General features: G+C 31.2%; 1 protein-coding gene across 4 annotated transcripts in view; it reads right to left on the bottom strand.

Annotated features, from left to right (window-relative positions):
* The window catches only part of LOC140435189 (uncharacterized), a 1,123,409-nt gene extending 1,108,563 nt beyond the window's left edge, over positions 1 to 14,846 (bottom strand). For 3 of the 4 annotated variants that reach the window (XM_072523966.1, XM_072523965.1, XM_072523967.1), the window contains exon 1: positions 14,493 to 14,846. In XM_072523966.1, the coding sequence (XP_072380067.1) occupies positions 14,493 to 14,530 (38 nt within the window). In that variant the 5' untranslated portion in view covers positions 14,531 to 14,846. The remainder of the gene's footprint in view (positions 1 to 14,492) is intronic. The other variant, XM_072523964.1, reaches the window with a different exon arrangement.
* Between the last annotated feature and the right edge of the window lie 9,983 nt (positions 14,847 to 24,829).

The following is a 24,829-nucleotide window of genomic DNA, read 5'->3' as shown; positions in this document are numbered from 1 at the left end:
AGACTCTGAGGAATAGGACGTTCCCGAGTGTGATGCAGACAGTGAGCCTATTGGGCCAAGAATCTTCCGACTCTGCTGATGCTGAATGATTGTTTTGCCAAAGATTTGGTCCACTTGTAACAGTAGGGAAAACTGGATTAAGGGCATAATGTGTGGGCTCTGGGCTCATTATGATTGTGCTGGTCCAGAGTTTGATACATGGAGCTGTGGCTTCTGTAAGTGAATTAAGCTACTTCTTTCATTTTTCACAATTTTCTTATTTACATAAATTTATTTGATGTCGTATATATTTATGTCCATTTTTGTTATTGATATGTTTGTTAATGCTTGTATTTCATATATGGGTATCCATTCCATATTTGGTTACCAATTTGTGATTTTGTTTTTTGAGTTCGATTTTATTTTTTTATCTACGATATTTGATAGAAGCCTGTTAATTACTACATACATATGTATGCCTGATATGTAATAACATTACTTAAACTGTTTTCATTTCTATAAAGTTATTTTTTTGTATTCCCAAAACAAAATGGTATTCCATAATTGGTGACTTTCCAGTAAATTTTGAAAGAAACGATACAAGGTCTAGTTTGGTACAACCTGATCTACCTCCAGAAGCATTAAATCAATTTTTTATTACAATTGCAGAGAATATAACTACATCCCTTCCCACTATTAATATCATTGTCTTCTTTATGGAAGAAGAGATCCCTCAAATAAAAGTCTCTTCCAAAAAATAATTCCAATTGCATGGACGTTCACGAAATTAATAGCTAATTTTAAAAGAAACTTATTAAATAGTTTTAATACCTTCCACTCAGCTTATTAATTTAATTTTATCACCTGGAGTATTTCCGGAAGTACTAAAATACTCAAAAGTATATATAAAAAAGGTGATTCCTCAAAAACTGAGTTAAATAAATAAATCTGTCAAATCAAACAATCAATTTCCTTCCTCATTCTCTTTTTTCCTTCCTTATGTTCGTGACCTCCTCTCTTTTACTCTTTTTTCTTTACTACTTTCCGGTTTGCTGTTACTCTCTTTCTTCCCTCTTTTCCTCGTACCTTCTCGATCCATTCCGTTACGTTGGTTTGCACTTTTTCTAGCCATAGTTTCTTCCGTTCTAAATTAAGCTGTAATAGATTTCATAACCATCAACCACATAAACAATATGCAAAATAAGAATAATGGAGCAATTCTCCAACTACGGCGTAATCAACGCTCATATCCTAAGTTAAGCAAAAAAGAGAAGGAATATATATATATATATATATATATATATATATATATATATATATATATATATATATATATATATAAATCTTACCATCATTGCTGCATCATTTTATTATAGGTATGTTTGTGCGTCCACTCGAAAAATTGAAATATATCTAAATTTTAAACAGTTGTTGACTATCTTGCAATAATGGCTACTTCGGTGTCAACTCAGTTTTCTATATACTTTAAGAATAAAGAAGATGATTTTTACTTTCACTAAGATAGCAGTTTTGCATCCACATATTTTGCCATCGTTGGAACGTCCCAATATACCATATTATAGCACGCCGACATTTCTGTGTCCGCAACGGGTATTTTTGTTCATAGGAAAGCTGTTCCTGCATCCGCAACGTTGCCATTATCAAATACCTCGGTTCAGTTTATTATTCATTTTGATGTGATCCTAAATACTATTTGTACTCTGTTAGAAAATATGTCTGCGTAGAATATGCCAACTTATATTTTCAAGGTTGTCTGCTAGATAATGAGTAGCATCATTTTGTAAATGAAGGAAAGTACAGTACTCCATAATGACAAAACGAAAAGAAATCCTAAATCAGGAAAAACTGATATAGTGTTGACTCACAGGAATATCACTAATTTAAAATGAGAATTAAAGATATTAAAGAAAGAATTAAAGAAAAAGAAAAACTGAAAAAAAAATATTGTACTAAATAAAACCTAATATGTCAGAAAGTGATAGTTTTGAATATTAGGTTAATCAAAATATGCAGCAAATACTAACGCACTATACAGAATGTCCCTAATTTTCTAAGCAGATTTCAGTATTGCATGATATAATAATATTTTAATAATGGTGTCAAAACTAATGAATTTACTATAAAAATTCCAAAATACTCATATTTCTCAAATAAGATATAATGTAAATTATGTTGCATCGGAAAACCTTTTTAATAAAACTTATTAACAATTATCAGTGTTGCAACTTTTGAAATAAAAGTAGAGTATCAAAAATAAAAAGTGAGAGAATAGAAACGTTCCTGTTTACCTAGAAAAGTTTCGGACCAAAGTTATTAGCTACATTCAGAACTGAATTGTTTATAAATAACATTTTTTTTTATTATTAATTAGTTTTGAAGTAATGATGTTGTTTCAAATACATATTTTTCCACTATTTGTAACATTAAAAAATATCTTAAATATAATATATTAGGCATAATTAATCTTATAACTTTTATTATATATATATATATATATATATATATATATATATATATATATATATATATTTTAAATTTGAAATTTTTTAGATTTGAAAAAATTGTATAATACGAAAAAACGTTTAATTTCCTTTTTTGGATGATAGAAAATGGTGCTTGTAATGGCATCGACATTTTTTAAACAACAAATCCCATTTTTTAACAAAATTCAAAAAAGCATATTATTTATATACCCAGACCAATATTAAATATTAATCATACAGTATAATTTTTGAGAAAAATGCAGTTGAAAGTTTTTTCGTTCTAATGATTACTTGAAAGTAGGTGAATATCTCAAAAAACATTATAAGTAGCAAACAGTTGCAACTGTGGTGATTATTTTTTTTAAACAATTTTTGATAAGACCAAAAATTTTAAAAACGTTTCGGTATATTACGATTATTTCAAAATTGATTCAGATGAGACTGAATATTATTAATTAAAGATTAAGCTATGAAACTCTGAAGATTGTTAACAATAGTAAACTAATACAAAATACATTATATTGAATAAAATACACTGAAAACAAAAAATAACTTCGAATGTGCTATAAGCACAGAAGTAAGAATAAATCGTAAACTAGCGGCAGGCATTAATGTATCTCGTGATTGTCAGCCCAGTGTAAAATTGCATCACAAATTAACTCAACCGGTAAATGTTTCGTATAAAAACTTTAATTTGGAGTCATGTTTTATTGCCAAAAATATTTGTATTTCTGGATTTAAGTTCTTCACACTCTCTTTTTTTTGGTGGTGTCTTGTTTCTTATGTGATCTGTAAAGATTTTTTTTTGCAATTTCTTTTTGGTCTAAAGTCCATGGCACAAGAGTATGACTTTTTTTGTTGATAGTAGGGACATTTTTAGGTTCGACTTAAACTAACTCACTAGCATCTAATTCGGCATCACTTGTTTCGTCATAACTCATCCTCCATGTTTAAGTTGATTTCATCTAAAGTCTTGCCTTTATATCACCCTGCTTCTCCTTTTTCCATCAGCATTAAGAGCTGGAAAATTTTTGCCGTTTTATATACGTCATTGGGCAATCTATACACCTGTTTATGTACGCCATTAATGTGATCCATAAAAGTTGTTAGTTGTTCGATATCATTCGGTGACATGTTGAAGATTTGGGTGGCTAAATGTTTGCATAATCTCGTCGATGTAATGGTACCAGGATTTTTTACTCCACTCATTTTGACATATGTTTCATTAACTTTATAACTGGTCATCGGATTATTTGTACCGATTTTCGGGAACAAATATATATTTGAATCACCAACAAAGTTTTTTCTTCAATTTGTCAAAACACCTGTGTGTTCTTGTAGGCCAATGCTGAAGAGCACCGAAACACCCCTTCCTCGTTTGTCACGAATCACAACTCTTTTGAATTTAGTTGGCAATGTTTTTCAGTATGTGTTATGGCTTCTGAAAACTCTTCATATGTTTAATGAGTACTTCTTTCAGAATAAACGTGAAGTGGCATGCGCTCCATTTCGCCAAAATCGTTAACTTGTTCCATTTCTTAATATTTAAATCTGCAGTAGCAACGGTTGATATCTCAAACTTCCAAGCATCCTCCTGTAACTGCTTAAAAGTTTTAAAATTTGACGCTGCTTTAGCTGTTGTCAACGTGGAAATATGATATTTTCGTTTCAGAATAAGCAATATGGCGATATCACAGCATTGTTTTAAAGAAGTTTGAATGTTCATTGTAATGTAGGATAAGCAAAAACTTTCCTGACTGCATCATATTTTGCTACTTTTTTAGTAGCGTCAACAAATAAATCGAACTATACTGGCTGAAGTGCATCATATAAATTTTTGATTATTGGTTGTAAAGTGTGTATTTCTATCAACGATTTAGTAAGCTCTCTCATTTTTCTCTGTGAGTTTTTAATAGCGAGCTCGGAATTTACAAATCAATAAATCTTTCTTTGCCACTAAAGAAACTTTCCTTAACTGAGGATATACTAATAAATATTTAACAAATACGCACAAAAATACATCGAAAAACACTGGCGTAATGCGTAGTAGACACTTTTTTTTATTCTGTGGGGCTGTGCTATTATCACTGCATCAGTAGTAATCGTGAATGTACACCAACCTATCATTTTATTCTTCAGAGATGTTCCTTTAGTGATTTCATGATTTAGTATGGACCATTCATCTTTTAGCAGATTTAAAATTCTCTTGTTGATATGTTCAGTTTTCAGCCTATAGATTAATTGATACTGTATAAAGCAAACTCAATAAAACAATCTTTGTGTTAAATTAAGTAACGTAAATAAATCCATTTAAACTTGTGCATTCGTGTTTAAATTAAATATAAATAATTGTATAAAAATACACATTTTAGAAGTATTTAATTTTGTTCCGAAGGGATTGTGTAACTATCGTATTTTGTTCAATTCTCTACTCATAAAATAAAAGCTAACTTCTAACACCTATCTATTAAAATGTTAAAAAATCTGATGTTGACCCGTCATGTACCTGACATCGCTTCAAGGTGGGTGGGTTATGCGACTTTCATCATCAGGTTTTTCATGCACAAAAATATATTAGTATCTAGTTTTTGAAAAACGTCTAAAAATCTGTCCCTGTATTTAAATTTATCTCTAATTAACCGCCCCGAATCTGAATTTGTTCTTTTACAATATCGAAAGGTTTTTCGAATAAAAGTTGTTCGCAAGGCCAGCCCCAGCCGTGCACATGTCGGAAATAAACATTCTTGAAAAATCACAAAAAACAAAAGTACGAGAGTAAAGTACCACAACTTCTAGATGAATGTTGCTGTAAACATTTTCAAATGATGCATTTTAGTAAAAAGCTTAAATATGAAATTTCATCAAAGTAATATCGTAAAAATAATATATTTACAACTTAAACTCTATTACCTACATGTTACTGTTATTCCAATGTAAAACATTTATATATTTGATGGTATTTCAGACGGTTAGCAATGTTGCCAAATTGAAATGACGCAGAATAATCGAGAGAATGAAAATAATATACACCAATGAATTATACTCCATTGTTTCATGCGCCTCCTGAAGGAGATATCGTGAACTAATATATACACAAATATTTCATGCTAACACCATTGTTACGTCACTTAAAATCCTTAATATATTTGTTGCTATAACTCAGAACTATATGCAAGTTTGTCACATCCCTTGTTTGGATTACGAGTGTCTTCTGATGTCAGTTAGAAGAAATTGGTTACGACCATTTTTGAAATATAAGCGATTGTAATACTGCGTCCGTATATTGACGCAACAATGCGGCGGATGCAGCATTACATGCAAAAACATAAATGTAAGGACGCATCAATGTCTGGAGGATCTATATATATATATATATATATATATATATATATATATATATATATATATATATATATATATATATATATATATATATATATATATATATATATATATATATATAAATCTTACCATCATTGCTGCATCATTTTATTATAGGTATGTTTGTGCGTCCACTCGAAAAATTGAAATATATCTAAATTTTAGACTGTTGTTGACTATCCCGCAACCATGGCTACTTCAGTGTCAACTCAGTTTTCTATATACTTTAAGAATAAAGAAGATGATTTTTACTTTCACTACGATAGCAATTTTGCATCCACATATTTTGCCATCGTTGGAACGTCCCAATATACCATATTACAGCAAGCCGACATTTCTGTGTCCGCAACGGGTATTTTTGTTCATACTAAAGCTGTTTCTGCATCCGCAACGTTGCCATTATCAAATACCTCGGTTCAGTTTATCATTCATTTTGATGTCATCCTAAATACTATCTGTACTCTGTTAGAAAATATGTCTGCGTAGAAAATGCCATCTTATATTCTCAAGGTTGTCTGCTAGATAATGAGTAGCATCATTTTATAACTGAAGCCATAATGACAAAACGAAAAGAAATTGTAAATCAGGAAAAACTGATTTAGTGTTATTAATGAAAATTATTGACTCACAGGAATATCACTAATATAAAATGAGAATTAAAGATATTAATGTAAGAATTAAAGAAAAAGTCAAAAAGTTAATCAAAATATGTCGCAAATACTAAGGCACTATACAGAATGTTCATAATTTTCTAAGCACATTTCAGTATTACATGATATACGAAAATTTTAATAATAATGTCAAAACTAATAACTTTATTATAGAAATTCCAAAATACTCATATTTCTCAAAAAAGATATAATGTAAATTATGTTGCATCGGAAAACCTTTTTAATAAAAGTTATTAACAATTATCAGTGTTTTTGAACACTTTTGATACTTTACTGGTATTTCAAACACTTTTGAAATACCAGTAAAGTATCAAAAATAAAAAGTGAGAGAATAGAAACGTTCGTGTTTACCGAGAAAAGTTGCGGACAAAAGTTATGAGCTACATTCAGAACTGAATTGTTTATAAATAACATTTTTTTTTAATATTAATTAGTTTTGAAGTAATCGTACTGTTTCAAAAACATATTTTTTAACTATTTGTAACTTTAAAAAATATCTTAAATATAATGTATCAGGCATAATTAATGTTATAACTTTTATTATATATAAATATTTATTACATTTGAAATTTTTTAGATATTAAAAAATCGTATAATACGAAAAAACACTTCATTTCCTTTTTTTGGATGATAGAAAATGGTGCTTATAACGGTATCGACATCAACAAATTCCATTTTTTGTAACAAAATTCGAAAAAGCGTATTATTTATATACCCAGACTAATATTAAATATAAATCACACAAGATAATTTTTGAGAAAAATGCAGTTGAAAGTTTTTTCGTTTTAAGGATTACTTCAAAGTAGGTGAATATCTCAAAAAATATTATAAGTAACAAACAGTTGTAACTGTGTTGATTATTTTTTTTTAACAATTTTTGATAAGACCAAAAATTTAAAAAACTAAACTAAACTAAAGACTACATATTATTAATAAAAGAGTAAGCTCTGAAACTAAAGATGGTTAACAATTTTTGTTCAAAAACTTTTTTCAATAAACGTGAAAATTTTCTCTTTTCTCATCCCCTCTTAGATTAAAAAGAGTATTATCTCCAAAGAGATACAAAGTTGACTATAGGAATGAAGTGAAACATTTAAAATAACACAAATCAATAATCATTTTCGTTTTAATAAAGAACTTGAGTAGAAATTTAAAACTATAGTAAACTAATACAAAATACTACATTCTATTGAATAAAATACACTGAACTCAAAAAATTACTTCGAATGTGCTATAAGCACAGAAGTAAGAATAAACCATCAACTAGCGGCAGGCATTAATGTATCTCGTGATTGTCAGCCCAGTGTCAAATTGCATCACAAATTAACTCAATCGGTAAATATTTCGTATAAAAACCTTAATTTGGAGCCATGTTTTATTGCCAAAAATATTTGTATTGCTGGATTTAAGTTCTTCACACTCTCCTTTTTTCGGTGGTGTCTTGTTTCTTATGTGATCTGTAAAGAATTTTTTTGCAATTTCTTTTTGGTCTAAAGTACATGGCACCAGAGTATGACTTTTTTTGTTGATAGTAGGGACATTTTCAGGTTCGACAAACTAACTCACTACCATCTAATTCTGCATCATTTGCTTATACTACATCACATGTATCATAAGTCATCAGGCAATCTATACACCTGTTTATGTACGTCATTAATGTGACCCATAAAAGTTGTTAGTTGTTCGATATCATTCGGCTACATGTTGAAGATTTGGCTGGCTAAATATTTGCATAATCTCGTTGATGTAATGGCACCAGGATTTTTTACTCCACTCATTTTGACATTTTTTTCCTTAACTTTTTAACCGGTCGTCGGATTATTTGTACCGATTTTCGGGAACAAATATATATTTGAATCCTCAACAAAGTTTTTTCTTCAATTTGTCAAAACACCTGTGTGTTCTTGTAGGTCAATGCTGAAGAGCACCGGAATACCCCTTCCTTTGTCACGAATTACAACTCTTTTGAATTTAGTTAGCAATATTTTTTCAGTAGGTGTTATGGCTTCTCAAAACTCTTCATGTTTGATGAGTACTTGTTTCGGAATAAACGTGAATTGGCATGCGCTCCGTTTCGCCAACTCTTTCACGATTCAATAAAATCAAACGGCAGAAAATTATTTCCATTAATTTTATGTATTATATAATTAACTTGTAGCTTATTTTACTATATTTATTATTCTTTAAATGTTGAATAGATTCATCTGCTTTCTTCAATAAATAATTTTTGAAAATTTTTAGATCAGTTGCTACAAATCAATAAATCTTTCTTTGCCACTAAAGAAACTTTCCGTAACTGAGGATCTACTCGTAAATATTTAACAAATATGCACAAAAATACATCGGAATACCTACACTAGCGTAGTGCGTAGTAGACACTTTTCTTTTTATTTTGTGTGGCTGTGCTATTATTACTGCATCAGTAGTAATCCTGAGTTTACACCAATCTAACATTTTGTTCTTCAGATATGTCCCTTTAGTGATTTCATGATTTGGTATGGACCATTCATCTTTTAGCAGATTGAAAATTCTCTGACTTCTTGACAGGTTCAGTTTTTAGCTTATAGATTAATTGATACTGTATAAAGCAAACTCAATAAAACAATCTTTGTGTTAAATTAAGTAACGTAAGTACATCCATTTAAACTTGTGCATTCGTGTTTAAATTAAATATAACTAATTGTATAAAAATACACATTTTGGAAGTATTTAATTTTGTTCCGAAGGGATTGTTTAACTATCGTACCTTTTTCAATTTTCTACTCATAAAATAAAGGCTAACTTCTAACACCTATCTATTAAAATGTTAAAAAATCTGATGTTGACCCGTCACGTACCTGACATCGTTTCAAGGTGGGTGGGTTATGCGACTTTCGTTATCAGGTTTATCATGCACAAAAATATATTTTATCTAGTTTTTGAAAAACGTCTAAAAGTCTGTCCCTGTATTTAAATTTATCACTAATTAACCACCCCGAATCTGAATTTGTTCTTTTACAATATCGAAAGGCTTTTCAAATAAAAGTTGTTCGCAAGACCAGCTTTGCATATATCGGAAATATACATTCTTAAAAAATCACAAAAAACAAAAGTACAAGAGTAAAGTACCACAGCTTCTAGATGAAGGTTGCTGTAAACATTTTCAAAGGATGCGATTTTAGTAAAAAGCTTAAATATGAAATGTCATCAAAGTAATATTGTAAAAATAATATACATATTTACAACTTAAACTCTATTACCTACATGTTACTGCAAAACATCTATATATTTAATGGTATTTCAGACGGTTAGCAATGTTGCCAAATTGAAATGACGCAGAATAATCGAGAGAATGAAAATAATATACACCACTGAAGTATACTCTATTGTTTCATACGCCTCCTGCAGGAGATACCATGAACTAATATATACACAAAAATTTCATGCTAACACCATTGTTGCGTCACTTAAAATCCTTAATAAATTTGTTGCTATAACTCAGAACTATATGCAAATTCGCCACATCCCTTGTTTGGATTACGAGTGTCCCCTGATGTCAGTTAGGAGAAATTGGTAACGACCATTTTTGAAATATAAGCGATTGTAATCCTGCGTCCGTATATTGACGCAACAATGCGGTGGATGCAGCATTACATGCAAAAACATAAATGTAAGGACGCATCAATGTCTGTAGGATCTATATATATATATATATGCTTTTTATCTCTGTGCAAAAATTGTAACGTATGCTTGTGAATTTGTGATTAATGATCGCAAGGCTATTATTATCAGGTCTATTCGTTATTCGACTTGATTAGATTAGGTGAGTCATTATAGTGGCAATTAAGTAAGTATACCACGAACTGTTTGTGCTATTTATGATGTGTGTAGGTAGGTTCAAAAAGTAATCTCCGTTGTAAACATATGAAAATTGGTATATATGCATTATCATAATTATAAACAATAATGTTTACAGAATGTAGCAATTTTATGTTTGGACATGTAAAATATTTACGCAGTATATAAAAATTTTATTATTAGTTCATTTTTAACTGCACTTACACACTAACTTTCCTATGTGCCACTTGCGTCGAAAACAATGATTATATGAAATATGATTGGACAATTACTTGATAATCATATTTTCCAAAGTATAAAAAAACTTACAAATCTTCTGATTAAACACAGATATTAAAATAAATTTAGGTATTATACACAAAATAGACAAAAAATAAAAGTTATTATATAAAAAAATTATTTATGGAAATAAATAAACAAAAATGCAATGAAGGCATTTAAAAAACAACTCAATTTGTTAAATTATGACAGATATTGGAAAGATATTTGATATCAGTCTTATTATCGATAGAATTTTAATCTTTTTTATGTAAATCATCTCCAATATGCATATTTTGTTGTAGTTTTATTCTTTTTCCAAAATCTGTACATTTTCAAAATCAAAAGAATAGCTATTTTCTAGAGAATACTTGGCTAAGACAGTAGTGTTTAATTTCTTGGCGTGTACACTATGTTTGTGTGCAACAATCCTTCTATGTAGATATTGGTGTGTTTGTCCAACATATGTTGAATATTTACAATCTTTATTAACATTGGGTTTAAATTTTGAAAAATATTGTTTAAGTGTTTTTTTTTTGACGATTTTGTGTTTGTTTTGGATTGGTATCGGAATTAGATTGATTTCTGATAAAGCAATTTCTTTTTTAATTACTAATCCTACACTACCCTACCCTATTCGTGGTCACTCCTTCATGCCTGGTGACCGTAACTTTGCTGTAGCAAAGAGAACAATAAGAAAGGCTGATGATATTTAAGCATTAAAAGAGTATATAGAACTCATTATAACTGCTAGTTCTAAAAGCAAGTTCACTGTCCATCTGATCGAGAGTGGTAATAGTATTATTAAAGATTATAAGTCTTGGCAAACTTCTTCTTCTTCTTCTTCGTCTAGCCATTCACGTCCACATCTGAACATAAGCCTCTTCAAGTCTTCCTTTCCATTGTTTTTTATTGTACGCTACTTGTAGCCAATTTTTCCCGGCAGTCCTTTTCAGATCATCTGTCCATCTCATAGGAGGTCTGCCTCTGGGTCTTTTGTGTTGGTATGGTCTCCAGGTTAAAATTGATCTGTGCTAGTTGTTTAGATCGCTCCTAGCTACATGTCCAGCGTATTCCCATTTCAACTTTAATGATTTTTGCACCACATCGGTAACTTTGGTTTGCTGTCTTATCCATTTGTTTGTTTTCTTGTCCTTAAGTGATATACCTAGCATTGCTCTTTCCATCGCGTGTTGAGTGACTCTAAGTATATTCATATTCTTTTTTGTGATTGTCCATGTTTGTGCCGCATAAGTTAATATCGGAATAATGCATTCATCAAAAACTTTAGATCTAAGATGTAATTGAATTTGTTGATTTCTGAGTATATAGTTCAGTTTACCGAATGCTGCCCAAGCTAACTTTCTTCTTCTTTTTATTTCTTCAGTTTGAATTTCCCTATTTAGTATTATTTTTTGTCCTAAGTATATATATTCTTCAACTTTTTCTATAACTTTATCGTTTATTATTGTCACGGTGTCTTCGGAGTGCATGACTTTTGTTTTGTTTAAATTCATTTTCAGTCCTATTTTAGAAGATTCGGTATGTAGTTCTAAAAGCATGGTTTGCATTTCTTGTAGGTCAGTAGCTATCGGGATTATGTCAAACTAGATATTACAAAAGAAATGTTTTATCAGAAGGATCACTAGGTAGGCATATTCCCAAGGAACAAAAAGTTCCTTGGGAAGTCCTATTAGCAAGTTCTATTAGCAAGTGAAATTGTTGCTCGTGAATTTATTGATGAAATTGTTGACCATACATTTGATGTTTCTTCACGCACCAAAGTAGAGTCAACTAGCCTTTCTTCAAGTCAGAATTCCGATTAAGAAAGAGAAATTAGAACATCTAAACATTTCTGGATCCAAGAGATTTTATGATTCCTTATTTAAATGGCCAACTGCAGAAGGTGAAGATGAATGGGAAGAACTTTGATTTACTCATTTTTTATCTTGGTATTGTTTATTGTTTATAAGTTTCTATCATAATAAATAATCCTAAAATAATAATATTGTTTAAAAACAACGTGGTGCTATATTGTCCAACGTGGAACTCTACTTCTTTCCGCCAAATACAACCTCCAAATTGTAACCATTGAACCAAGGGATCATCCATAATTTTAAGACGTTCTGTCACAAAGAAATTGTTAAGCTCATTTTAGAATCTCCGACAAATAGCTAACTGCAAATATCACGGTTTTGACAGCTATTTTACTGATTGACAAGGCATGGAGAGGGGTGTTCTTCTTCTTCAAGTGCCCTGTCCGTTGCGAACGTTGGCTATTAACATGGCAATTCTGATCTTGTTTGCGGCGCTTCTGAATAGTTCGACCGATGTGAGCCCGAACCACTTCCTCAGATTTTGGAGCCACGAGTGTCTTCTCCTGCCTGGCCCTCGCTTACTGTCTATTTTTCCCTGGACAATCAATTGGACAATCAATTCACCCCTAGGGTGTTCACCCCTAACAATTCTCAACTGCTTCAAAAAATCCGGTTTCTTAAAGTAAGATCAGAAAAATCATCTAATACTTATAGATGATGAAGAACCAGCAATAGAATCATTAGTTGACATCAGCGGTGTGAGTTTTTCTGACTTTGTTCAAGTGGATGAAGATGTTGCTCTCTTAGGTTCACTAACCAATGGTGAAATTTTATCTGCGACAGATACGAATGAAAAAATTAACGATGAAGATGAGTACGATACATCAGAATCTTTGGCAGAGGTGTCAGTTAAGGAAGCAAGATCCTCATTCGATACCTTACAAACCTTCTGTCTACAAAACGAAAGTGATGAAAAAGCATTTCAGGTAGATTTTCTCTTATATAAAAGTATTAAGCAGTCTGAGCAGCAGCAGTGTGCTTTGAAGCAAACCAGTATCATACAGTTATTTCGAAAGAGATTGATTAATTCACATTATGAATACATATATATATATATATATATATATATATATATATATATATATATATATATATATATATCACAATGACATTATCTTTATTGATTGCATTTCCTAGGTCTTTAGGAATATAAGTATAATTTAGTAGAAAATTTAAATTTTTATTCATTTCTATTAATTTAGTTATTTCAATTTAATTTCATAATGATATTCATAGATCATCCAGGTTCTGTAATTATTAATTAATGAATTTGCGAATTTTGAACGAAACTGAGGTTAGGTTAGGGTGGAATCGATAGCTAGCAACAGTAGAACAGCTGAGCAAAGCAGATGGGGTTTGCATGACTGACATGGATCAATAAGTAAATGGGTACAAATACCTTTGAGAATTAATTCAAATTGCATATTAGAACTGTCATAGAATTGGGTCATTGGATAAACTAGAGAAAACAATTTGAAATGATATCCATTTCTTATTCGTGGATGATATTTGGGAGTTTATCATGAATTACTTATGTAGGGTGGAAAAAACAAAAATCACTGTTAGGGCTTTCCAATATTTGTAAATTTTATACTAATTTCGCCTATTGTATAAGCAATAAAATGCACAACAAAAACAAATTGTAGGTGCCATTGTGAACTGTTAGATAGAAAATCCATAGATAGGTGTATCCATATATAAAAAAGCAGATATATTTCTGACAATTAATAAAGTAGTAGGAATATAAGACCTTTAATCCTAGTTACCATTGCAAATTCAACTACAGATATCTAACAAAAAAAAAACAAATAGAATTAATATTATGTCAAATTGTAACATTTCAGTATGCTAAGGGGAAACGATTTGAATTGCGTTTTTATAGAAACCGCAATCTATTATTAAATTTGTAAATATGCCATTAGTAAAATATTTCGGGGCAAACAAGGTCGCAGTATTTTTAGATCAAAACAAATTCAATTACCTACCTTTTCGGCTTCCAACGTCGTTTCAAAACTCCCAACATTGTGCTAAAATTTTCTTAGATCACTGTACACAAAAACTATTCTTTCACCGGCTCAAAAGGTCATACTTAATTTTTACACCTGTAATACACGCACACTTTGATAGAATTAATTAAACATCATAACATCACTGAAGTTACATCTTGATTGTTTGTATATAACTAACCGAATTGTTTGTGAATACGGTAAAAGAACGATTTTTGCCACACACGATTCGTAAAGTAGGTAGATGCAACACACGACACGGCTCTACCTTTGAGAAACAATCACAATCACCGGACGCAAAGTACGGAGTTAAAGATGCTGATGCTTAAAATAAACAAGCGACTTGACGACTGTGAACTGTTCGAGCAGTCATGTGACCGCGGTTCGATTTTCTATTGGCCTCGAGCCGCGAGGGCACTATGCAATGTGCTGTGCATCGCGGAGTTGCCGTCGTGTACGAAATTTCAAAATATCTACGCGTAATTCTGCAATAATTATTGTTATTCTTTTAGATGACAGGAAAATTTTAGCTTATATTAAATTTATTAGCATTTATTGTAGTGCAAAAAAATACTTTCTAGATTTTGATGCAGACTAAGTAATATTAATGTTAGTACTAATGACTTTGTCTAACCTCGGTAATAGGCTATTGATTATGGTCAAAAAAATAAGGCTAAAAGTAACTACGACATTAAAAGTGTTTTATTGTTTTTTATGATCAATGGACCCCCAAATATGAAAAAACCGCGGAGTGATACCGTTTGAACGGACGCATTTTTGAGAAAGAGCTGAATTTATCCCTATTTGGGTGAATTTGGGTGAATTCTGTGCACTTTAAGTACATATAGACCTACAGAAAAGTTGTTCAAAATTAAATTTCCTATCGAAAGGTCACCTCTTAAAGTCAAAAATAATTTTGATAAAAATGTATTTAAAAAACGAAGCAAAAAAACAGGAACACACGATTTTTTTACCCCGTAACTTTTTTCCACGAGATTGTAGGTAAAAGCATTGCATTACAGAAAAAAAAAACTAATATTCTTCCTTTTTCAAAATGATGTTTAGTGAAAGTATTTAGAATTTACAGAATTTCAGATACAAATGCCAAATGTGGAATTTATGTACCCCCATGCAATGTACCATTGCATATAAATACCCAAAGCTACGTAGAATAGAGCAATTTTTGCGAAAAAATAGGAAAAATAGCCCAAAAATGGTGTAAGTGGCGAGTTTTGAAAATTTGTATCTCGGACACCTACAGACTTTTACCAAAATCCACAAGAAATCTACGTTCCTGTAGTTGGCTGTATACCATATATTAAAAAATGTATTAAAATCCTTTGTAAAAGGTATATATTTAAAAACCCAAACGGGCTATGTTAGACAAAACGTATTCGGAATCCATATTCCATCATCAGTGTCTAGGAATACATGAATGTAGCCACTAAATATATGGGTAAAACCCGTTAAAAAATAATTAGTTACATTTGGTTTACAGTATTTCTTATAAAATATTAAGATGTTAAAGTTACCGTTGGATTAGGTAACATGGCGACATATGACTTCACGTGAAGTTGCTAGTCCTGAGACGGTGTGTCTACGAGGACTTTATAGTCGGGAGAAGTTGCTTCCATAAAGCCCTCGTAGACACACCGTCTCAGGACTAGCAACTTCACGTGAAGTCATATGTCGCCATGTTACCTAATCCAACGGTAACTTTAACATCTTAATATTTTATAAGAAATACTGTATACCAAATGTAACTAATTATTTTTTAACGGGTTTTTATCCATATATTTAGTGGCTACATCCATGTACTCCTAGACACTGATGATGGAATATGGATTCCGAATACGTTTTGTCTAACATAGCCCGTTTGGGTTTTTAAATATATACCTTTTACAAAGAATTTTAATAAATTTTTTACCAAAAGTTATTTTGGATGGATGATTTTTTTCTGTTCTTTTCTTCACTTTTCCGTAGCGGTATTTCACGAGTACCATCATTTCTTCTTCACACTGTTAATGCCATCTATAAGTCTGATAATAAACTTTAGATCTTCATTAAGAATTCTGTCAATTTTCAGCTCTTAATGTTAATAAAAACAATAGAAATAAGTTTTTAAGAATAAAACGTTGTCTTGGTTACCATTGGTCATGGTTCTGTTTTTTTTTAAAGTGTATCTTCTATTTTGGAATTTGGAAAGTTTTTCATTGAGCGTAATAAATTATAAGAGTGTGACATAAAAAATATCAAAGTTATTATAAATGTTTATAAGCTAAAAAGACAGGCCTTTTTCAAACTGGTTTTTTATAAAAATTTAAATAAACGTTAGTTTTTTTAATGTACCTTAAAAGTAAAGCCTCATAGAATCGATTGCAATGTATAAAATACATGTAGAGTCACTCTTTGGGCAAGTATAGTTGTTTAAATAACCGCTCTCCGGGATAAACAAATTAAATGAATTGTAAACTATTTTTTTGATCTGCTTGATATTTAGCTCACTTTAATCATTCATTAATTGCCATAATTTCGAGCAGATATAATATTATACAGGGTGAGTCATGAGGAACTTTACATACTTCTACCATATGTAGAGTCCCTCAGGGAGCATATCATGTGGCCACTAAAAAATGTCAACTCCTCTTCTTTATTAATTAACAGGGTGATTTGTGTAATTGACCATTTATTTCATTTTACTGTAGTGTTTATACGGCTCATTTGATTTTTTTAATTTTTGCATGATACAGTACACTACTATCAAGCATTCGACTGGTATTAGCTAAACTAAAAAATTCCAGGACTGGCTTTGGAAAAATTAATTTAGGGATTCGTATTAAATATTACACCCTGTATATATATATATATTTTTTTAAATGCAATAAGTGATTTTCAAACTACATAAATAGCCAATGAAAACGACATATGCGACAATGTTGTCGCACTTTTATTAAATTTTTAGTGAACGATCAAATCTTACCAAAAATAGAACAACCATAATGAAGTGTCAAATTATAAGGTAATTAATTTAAACAAATGTTATAAATTTCAAACATTTTAATTGAAATGATAAACTGAGTCACTGCACAACAAAAAACAGTAACTAACAATAACGAAGAACAATTTAAAAAAAAAACTAAAAATATGTACATAGTTATGATAAACCCATAAATTAGAACTGGAAAAGATACAATAATGGTAATAAAATAAAAATAATTTAAAATAGATTTTCGAAACGGAACCCTGTACATATTTTTGTTGCCGAATTGTCAATTGACGTATTGAATTACGAATACTCTGGGGATCGTTTCTAATAGTATTACAACAATGTATAATTCTATCAATTAATTGTTGTTGGTTATTAATATTCACTGCGTAAACTAGTTGCTTCAATCGTCCCCAAATATGGTAATCAACGGGATTGAAATCAGGGGATCTTGAAGGCCACGAAATAGGACCTGCACGTCCTATCCACCTGTTGCCATAAACATTATTGAGATGTTGTCTCACTGCCAGTAAAAAGTGTGGGGGTGCCCCATCATGCTGAAAATACATCCCTCGGATAGCAACGTTCACGTTGGCAAGCAAATTCGGCAAGATGTTTTGTAGAAAGTTCAAATAGACCTGCCCTGTTAAAGGACCATCAAAAAAGTGAGGACCTACTAATTGGTTATTTATGACACCAATCCACACGTTAACCGAAAACCTTAACTGAGAACGACGTTCTCGAATAGCATGGGGATTTTCTTCTACCCACACATGTGAATTTCGTGAATTATTTATCCCGTCTCTGGTAAATTGGGCTTCATCTGTAAATAGTGTCCTGTATAGCGTTGGTCGATTATTGTTAATCCATCTACAAAATTCCAACCTATCGATCTCATCTCCAGCATGTAGTCACTGAACCATTTGAATGTGATATGGGTATAGATTATTTTTTTGTAAGACTCTACTTACTTTTGAATGAGTAACATTGAGTTCTCGACTTACTTGTCTAGTGCTTATTGTAGGGTTCATAGTAACGGCGTCCATAATGTCATCTTCCTGCGCTTCATCTACATGTCGCTCTGTTGTTCCACTAGGAAAAGTGCCATTTTCTCGCAAATAATTAAAAACTGACCCAAATGTTGGATGACTGGAAGTTCGACCATCAGGAAATCTCCTGCGATATTCTCTACTAGCAGCCCTACCATTCCCATTACAGAATCCATAAACAAATATTTTGTCTGCATATTCTGTGGTCGAAAACTGATGTGGCATTTTGAACGAAAGTAACAAAAGCTCTACCAAAACTAACACAATGTACTTAACGTAGATATGACAGAAGAAATATGTATTCTTGTACACATAAATAACAATTGATAATGACAATAATGACAATGGGTATAAAATATCAAGAAACGTCAAACGGTCAACGCCAACCTTCATTTTAAACTTTTTTAGATTTATTTTTATTTAGTACAGTTGATGCAATGTATTATTATTTGACATAAAATTTTAATTATTTACAATCAACAAAAACTAACACATACAAGAGGTTTGACTTTTTAATCAATTTAATTTATTATTTATCGAAAAGAATGCCCAAATACGATCTATGAGTAAAAATTTAAAATTGAAAAACAATTGATTCTATCGTAGAGATAATACAAAGTGACAGTAAAGATGTTAATTTTCTACGTATTAGATTATGTTGTAGGAACTTATTTTAATTAAAATGTTTGAAATTTATAACATTTGTTTAAATTAATACCTTATAATTTGATACTTCATTATGGTTGTTCTATTTTTGGTAAGATTTGATCGTTCACTAAAAATTTAATAAAAGTGCGACAACATTGTCGCATATGTCGTTTTCATTGGCTATTTATGTAGTTTGAAAATCACTTATTGCATTTAAAAAAATATATATATATATACAGGGTGTAATATTTAATACGAATCCCTAAATTAATTTTTCCAAAGCCAGTCCTGGAATTTTTTAGTTTAGCTAATACCAGTCGAATGCTTGATAGTAGTGTACTGTATCATGCAAAAATTAAAAAAATCAAATGAGCCGTATAAACACTACAGTAAAATGAAATAAATGGTCAATTACACAAATCACCCTGTTAATTAATAAAGAAGAGGAGTTGACATTTTTTAGTGGCCCTATGATATGCTCCCTGAGGGACTCTACATATGGTAGAAGTATGTAAAGTTCCTCATGACTCACCCTGTATATCGATACATGAAAAAAACAAAGTTTTTTGCAATTACCTCGGTCAATTGTTTATTTATTTTAATTTAGATACTCCCAAAATTACAGAACTTTTATGATCTACAACTTTTATTTAAACCATTTTACTCTAAATTGTACACGGATTTCTGGTCAGCTACCCGTTATGTACCTCAATAACTGTATATGATTTTTATGTGAAATTAGCGATTTTTTCACAGCTTTTAACATTAGACTATTCTACCCCAGTCACAAGATACAACTCTGAACTATACAAAATATACCAGGATCCGGATATTATAACATTTATTAAAATAGGACGACTGCGTTGGATGGGACATGTAGAAAGAATGGAAGACGGCGAAATACCAAACAAAATATTCAGACAGATGCCAGTAGGAAAAAGAACAAGAGGAAGACCGAAACTGAGATACTTAGAACAAATAGAAAATGATATAACAACCTTAAAAATAAAAAACTGGAGAAAAAAAGCACGAAACAAATCAGAATGGAGAAGAATCCTGGAACAGGCCAAGACCCAAAAAGGGTTGTCGAGCCAGTGATGATGATGATTCTACCCCAGTCAAGACAAAAAAGTTTTCTATCTTTTCTCAAAGTTCATACCTATTTCATTTTTTCCTTTTAAGATTCTTCAATCAAAACAAGCTGCTTTAGATTAATAAAAATGTATTCTTTGTTGTGAACGTCATTTAAAATGAGCCCTATTAAATACATTTCTAATTTGACGGCCTCGTTCTGGTTCTATAAACTTCGTTTTTTGCTTAAACTGTTATATACCTGTAGTTGCATTTCCTATCTTAACTCATTATCTCAATATTCTTTAAATCTGCTTCTAATGTGTTAGGTTACGATATACAAACATGTCGAAAAAATCAAAGAGATTATAAACATAGCACTCCACAAAGCAATAGCGAGATCATCGCTGTAACCTTAGCGATATTAGTTGGTAATAAACTAGCCAATATAAATTTGTTTACGATCAATGTGATGGTTGTAAAATAAAATCCGATATATCGATAAATATAAAACGAACATTTATCTAAAAGACAACAAATCGTTTCAGATATTTATTTATTTATTCGATTTAACATCGATTTTTATATTAAAACAACTGCAAAAACACTTAAAGTACATAAGTGTTTAGTTAGGTACTACGATAAAACTTGTAGTGGATCTTGTAGTGGATATAGTATAAGAAAAGTAGAAAGAAAAAAGTGGGACAAGAAAATATATTACACCAATATCTCCACAACTATAAGGTTTCCAAAAGGAAGACAAATTAGCTCTTACAAATAATGGTGAAGCATAAACGAATAAAAAACTATAGTTGACATTAAAAACATCCGAAGAACATTATATAAAATAGCCCAAGATATAGCAAAACCAACAAAATGTTTTATTCAGAGTAGATGAGAAGAATTTGTACAGTCGTAAATCTAAAATTAATCTAAGAACGAGTTTTTTTTGTGTATTTAATACTAAGGTACAGATATCCAAATTAGAACTGATAAGAAATATATACAAGGTGCATTAACGTCTCAACATCTCGGAATTATCACCTGCGTTGCAATAAGAACTTTCCATGTTCCAATGCCACTTCTTCATTTAATTTGAATTTTTTCCATATTCTCTTCACGTTTACTACACAATTGGGTATGAATAACTTTTAGAAAAGTTTTAAGAACATTAGACTTATTTTTCGAAATTCATGGAATGAGTTAGAGTTGGGTTTCTTTGGTAATGAAACAAATGTGGACATTAGCCAATCGTCTAGTATCTGACCGTTAGTATATACGCTGTTAAAAAATTTGGTAAGTAATGGTATATTATTATTATCCAGAAGTTTCAGTACCTCCATTGGAACCTCATTCGATTATTGAAGTTCAAACTGCCTGGCATAAACAGCTAACGACGGGTCATCTTCATCCTCAATCAATCCTTGATCTTCCAGCCATCCTGCGTGTTTGAAGGAGTGTATTGTTTGTCAACTCGTTCCAGGATTTACTAATCATTAGGATGGTGGCAAGAACGTTTATTTTGGGATCGCCATTGTTCTTGTTGCAGCCAACAAAGTAAAGATTGCTGTGATGGTAGGCAACCTCCGATAGGAGACAGTACTGCAAGAAGAATTGTTCTTAACCAATTTCATCAAAATTCTTCTCCTGTAATAACTTTTCAAAGTCTTGATGACACTTCCATGGGCTGAAGGACAGTCGTTGTGTTTGCTAGCAGAAAACAAAGTTCAATGTTTTGAAGGTCGAACAGTATAGGAGGAGCAGGACAATTGTCTACAAGCAGAATAATTTTTTACCCTTTAAGCTAGACATCCCATTTTCTTATCGCTTCTTCAAAACTTTTCGAAGTCATCCACGCACTCCTTGTAGGTCGCCGGTAGATTTTTGATGTTTTTAAAGCAATGTAGGGTTTTCGACTTCCCTATCACTAACAATTTTCTTTTCACTGAACTTGTCGTGTTAGCGGCCAATTAAACCGTAATGTGTTCCTTAGAGAGCTTTCCATTAACGCACTTTTCCGATTTCATTTTTTAAAGTTCTCTTTGGTGTCATTTAAAAAAATAATCCTATCTCATCAACATTGAAAATGTCGTCTGACGCATATAGTGCATTCATGTATTTTCCCACACGTTTTCTAGCCAATCATCCGTTACGTTTTTGTTAACATCGCGAGCCTCTCCGCTGTTCTGCCCATAGTTGATCTTGGGCAGCTTCCACTTACTCAGCCAACCCTCAGATATCTTGAAATTTTCAGCTCCAAGCTCAGTTTTAAAAAACTCAGCTTTTTTCTGAACACAGGCCCAGAAAGTGGAATATAGTTCATACACTGCTGCTGGAAGCACTGAAGCACAGCGCCATCTAAATCTTCATGCTGAGGTTTCCGCAACTTCTTCCTGCTTTCGCTCTCCATTTTTGTTTAAAACCACTTTTTTCTGTTCCTCCATATCATAACCACAGTAGTCTGAGACAGACCCATACGGCGAACGACATCCGATTGCTTTTCATCTTTCTCTATTGCCCGAGTTATCGATTACTTTTCTTCCACCGAGAGCACTTACGCTTTTTCAAAAACATGTTTACTGTTCACACACTAAGACACAACTGAAACTGAAAGTGAGAAGTCGCCAATAGATGAGAATATCTATGCGAAAACAGTTAGGTACGCCGCGCGAACAATAAAAGCTTGTCACTCAACTCATGGATAACAATGAGTAGAAGGGGTGGTTGTATTCTTTAAGCAAGAAAACCAAAGCCACTCATGACGCAGGTAGATAGGTAGGGCTTTAAGCACAATAATACATTTGCCATCGACTATTGACCGCTAAAAAGTCATCACTATATAGAGAGAACGATATCGGTATAGAGAAAGAATTAATACATTGTCCATACGATGAACCACACAACGTTTACTATTTTCACACTGTCTTGTAATTGCAACCCTAGATCTTCATGTATTTTGGTTTCAATTTTTTAGATTTTAACTAAAGTAGAGCAAACATCGCGGTTTAAGGCCCTTTGTTAATCAAAATAATTCTAAGAAAGTATTTTTCAGCTTTACCACACTCTGTGGATTCTTATAGATGTTGATACAATTAAGTAAAACCTTTTAGTGTCTTTTTCTTTTTATGTAGACATTACTCTGTTTGTTTTTCAATATACCTTTAGTAAGTTGTTTTTCCATCGTTTTCGTGGTCTTCCTACTGATCGCTTTTCTATTGGAGAACCATTTCTTGTCGTCTTCTACTCTTCTATTTCTTATCCAGTTCTTGATGTTCTCCAACTTGCATTTACTTCGTATATCTGTACTTCTAGCTTTGTCCCATAGTGTCTTGCCATCAATTTTTCTAAGTGCTTTTATCTCTGCTGTTTCCAACATTCCTTTTGTCCTCTCTTTTGTCAGGTCATGTTTCTGCTTCTTATGCCATTATTGTTCTGATCAGTAATGATAAGAGACATTTGACAATGACCAATAACTTTTAGTATAATTGGTATAATTATAAAAATTAGAAAAGGCTATAGCGGGATAAGATGCTAAAATCTGCACTCAGCTGGATTTTTATTTGGGATTAGACACTTAAAAGTACATATTCAGAAACCCCTTAGCAAAATTTTTAGCTCCCTAGGCTTCCCCTGGAGTCTTCTATAGCAAAAAATGTATTTTTTCCTAAAAAAAATTTTCCTGTGCGATCTTTAAAAAATCTGAAAATGACGAACATATATTTTAATGCAAAAAAAAACTCAGATTTTTTCAGATCTTTTGAATCAAAATTAAGCTCAGGAAAAATATTTAAAATTTTCAAATAATTTTAGGTTTAGGTAATTTTTGAAAAACTTCTAAATCATTTTCGTGTATTTTTTTTCAGGCTTTTAAATAGCAGGGTTACATTTTTCATTTTCGCTCCGAAAAATCCTCAAAATTCTAAAAAAAAATCCACTTTTTGATATTTTTCCCACGTTTTAAGCACATGATATCATTTAAATGTGATAAATGGCAATTTTTGTTTCTCTTTCTCCTTTATTCGGGTGCTGATTATTATTTAATTTTTGTGCTCAAAAACACTATGCTTTTTTCAGATTTTTTGGATTAAAATTGATCTCAGGAAAAATATTTGAGTTTGTCAAAGAATTTTTCGGTTATGTAGGTAATCTTTGCAATTTTGGCAAACATGGTAAAAAATATCAAAAAAAGAGCATTTGTCGTATTTTGAGCACGTTCTGGTCTGAAAATAGCAAACCTAATCCCTCTATTAAAATAACGAAAAAATAAAAGAAATTGATATTATTTATTGTCATTGAGTTGAGTTTAAATGGTAAAAGCATGCAGAGAAATACCGAAAAAATGGGTTTTTTTCGAATTTTAAAGATGTTACGGTAAGAAAATGAAAAATCTAACTCCTCTTTTCAGAATATCAGAAAAAATACACAAAAATATTGATTTAGAAGTTTGCCAAAAATTACTTACATAACCTAATTTTTTTTTTTTCAAATATTTTTCATGAGCTTAATTTTGACCCAAAAAATCTGAAAAAATCAGAAGGCTTTTGGGCATTAAAATTTATGTT

The sequence above is a fragment of the Diabrotica undecimpunctata genome, chromosome 2, assembly GCF_040954645.1.
Source record: "Diabrotica undecimpunctata isolate CICGRU chromosome 2, icDiaUnde3, whole genome shotgun sequence".
In the NCBI taxonomy this organism is placed as follows: Eukaryota; Metazoa; Arthropoda; class Insecta; order Coleoptera; family Chrysomelidae; genus Diabrotica; species Diabrotica undecimpunctata.
The sequence above is the reverse complement of the archived record's forward strand: the minus strand, read 5'-3'. Positions and strand labels throughout refer to the sequence as shown.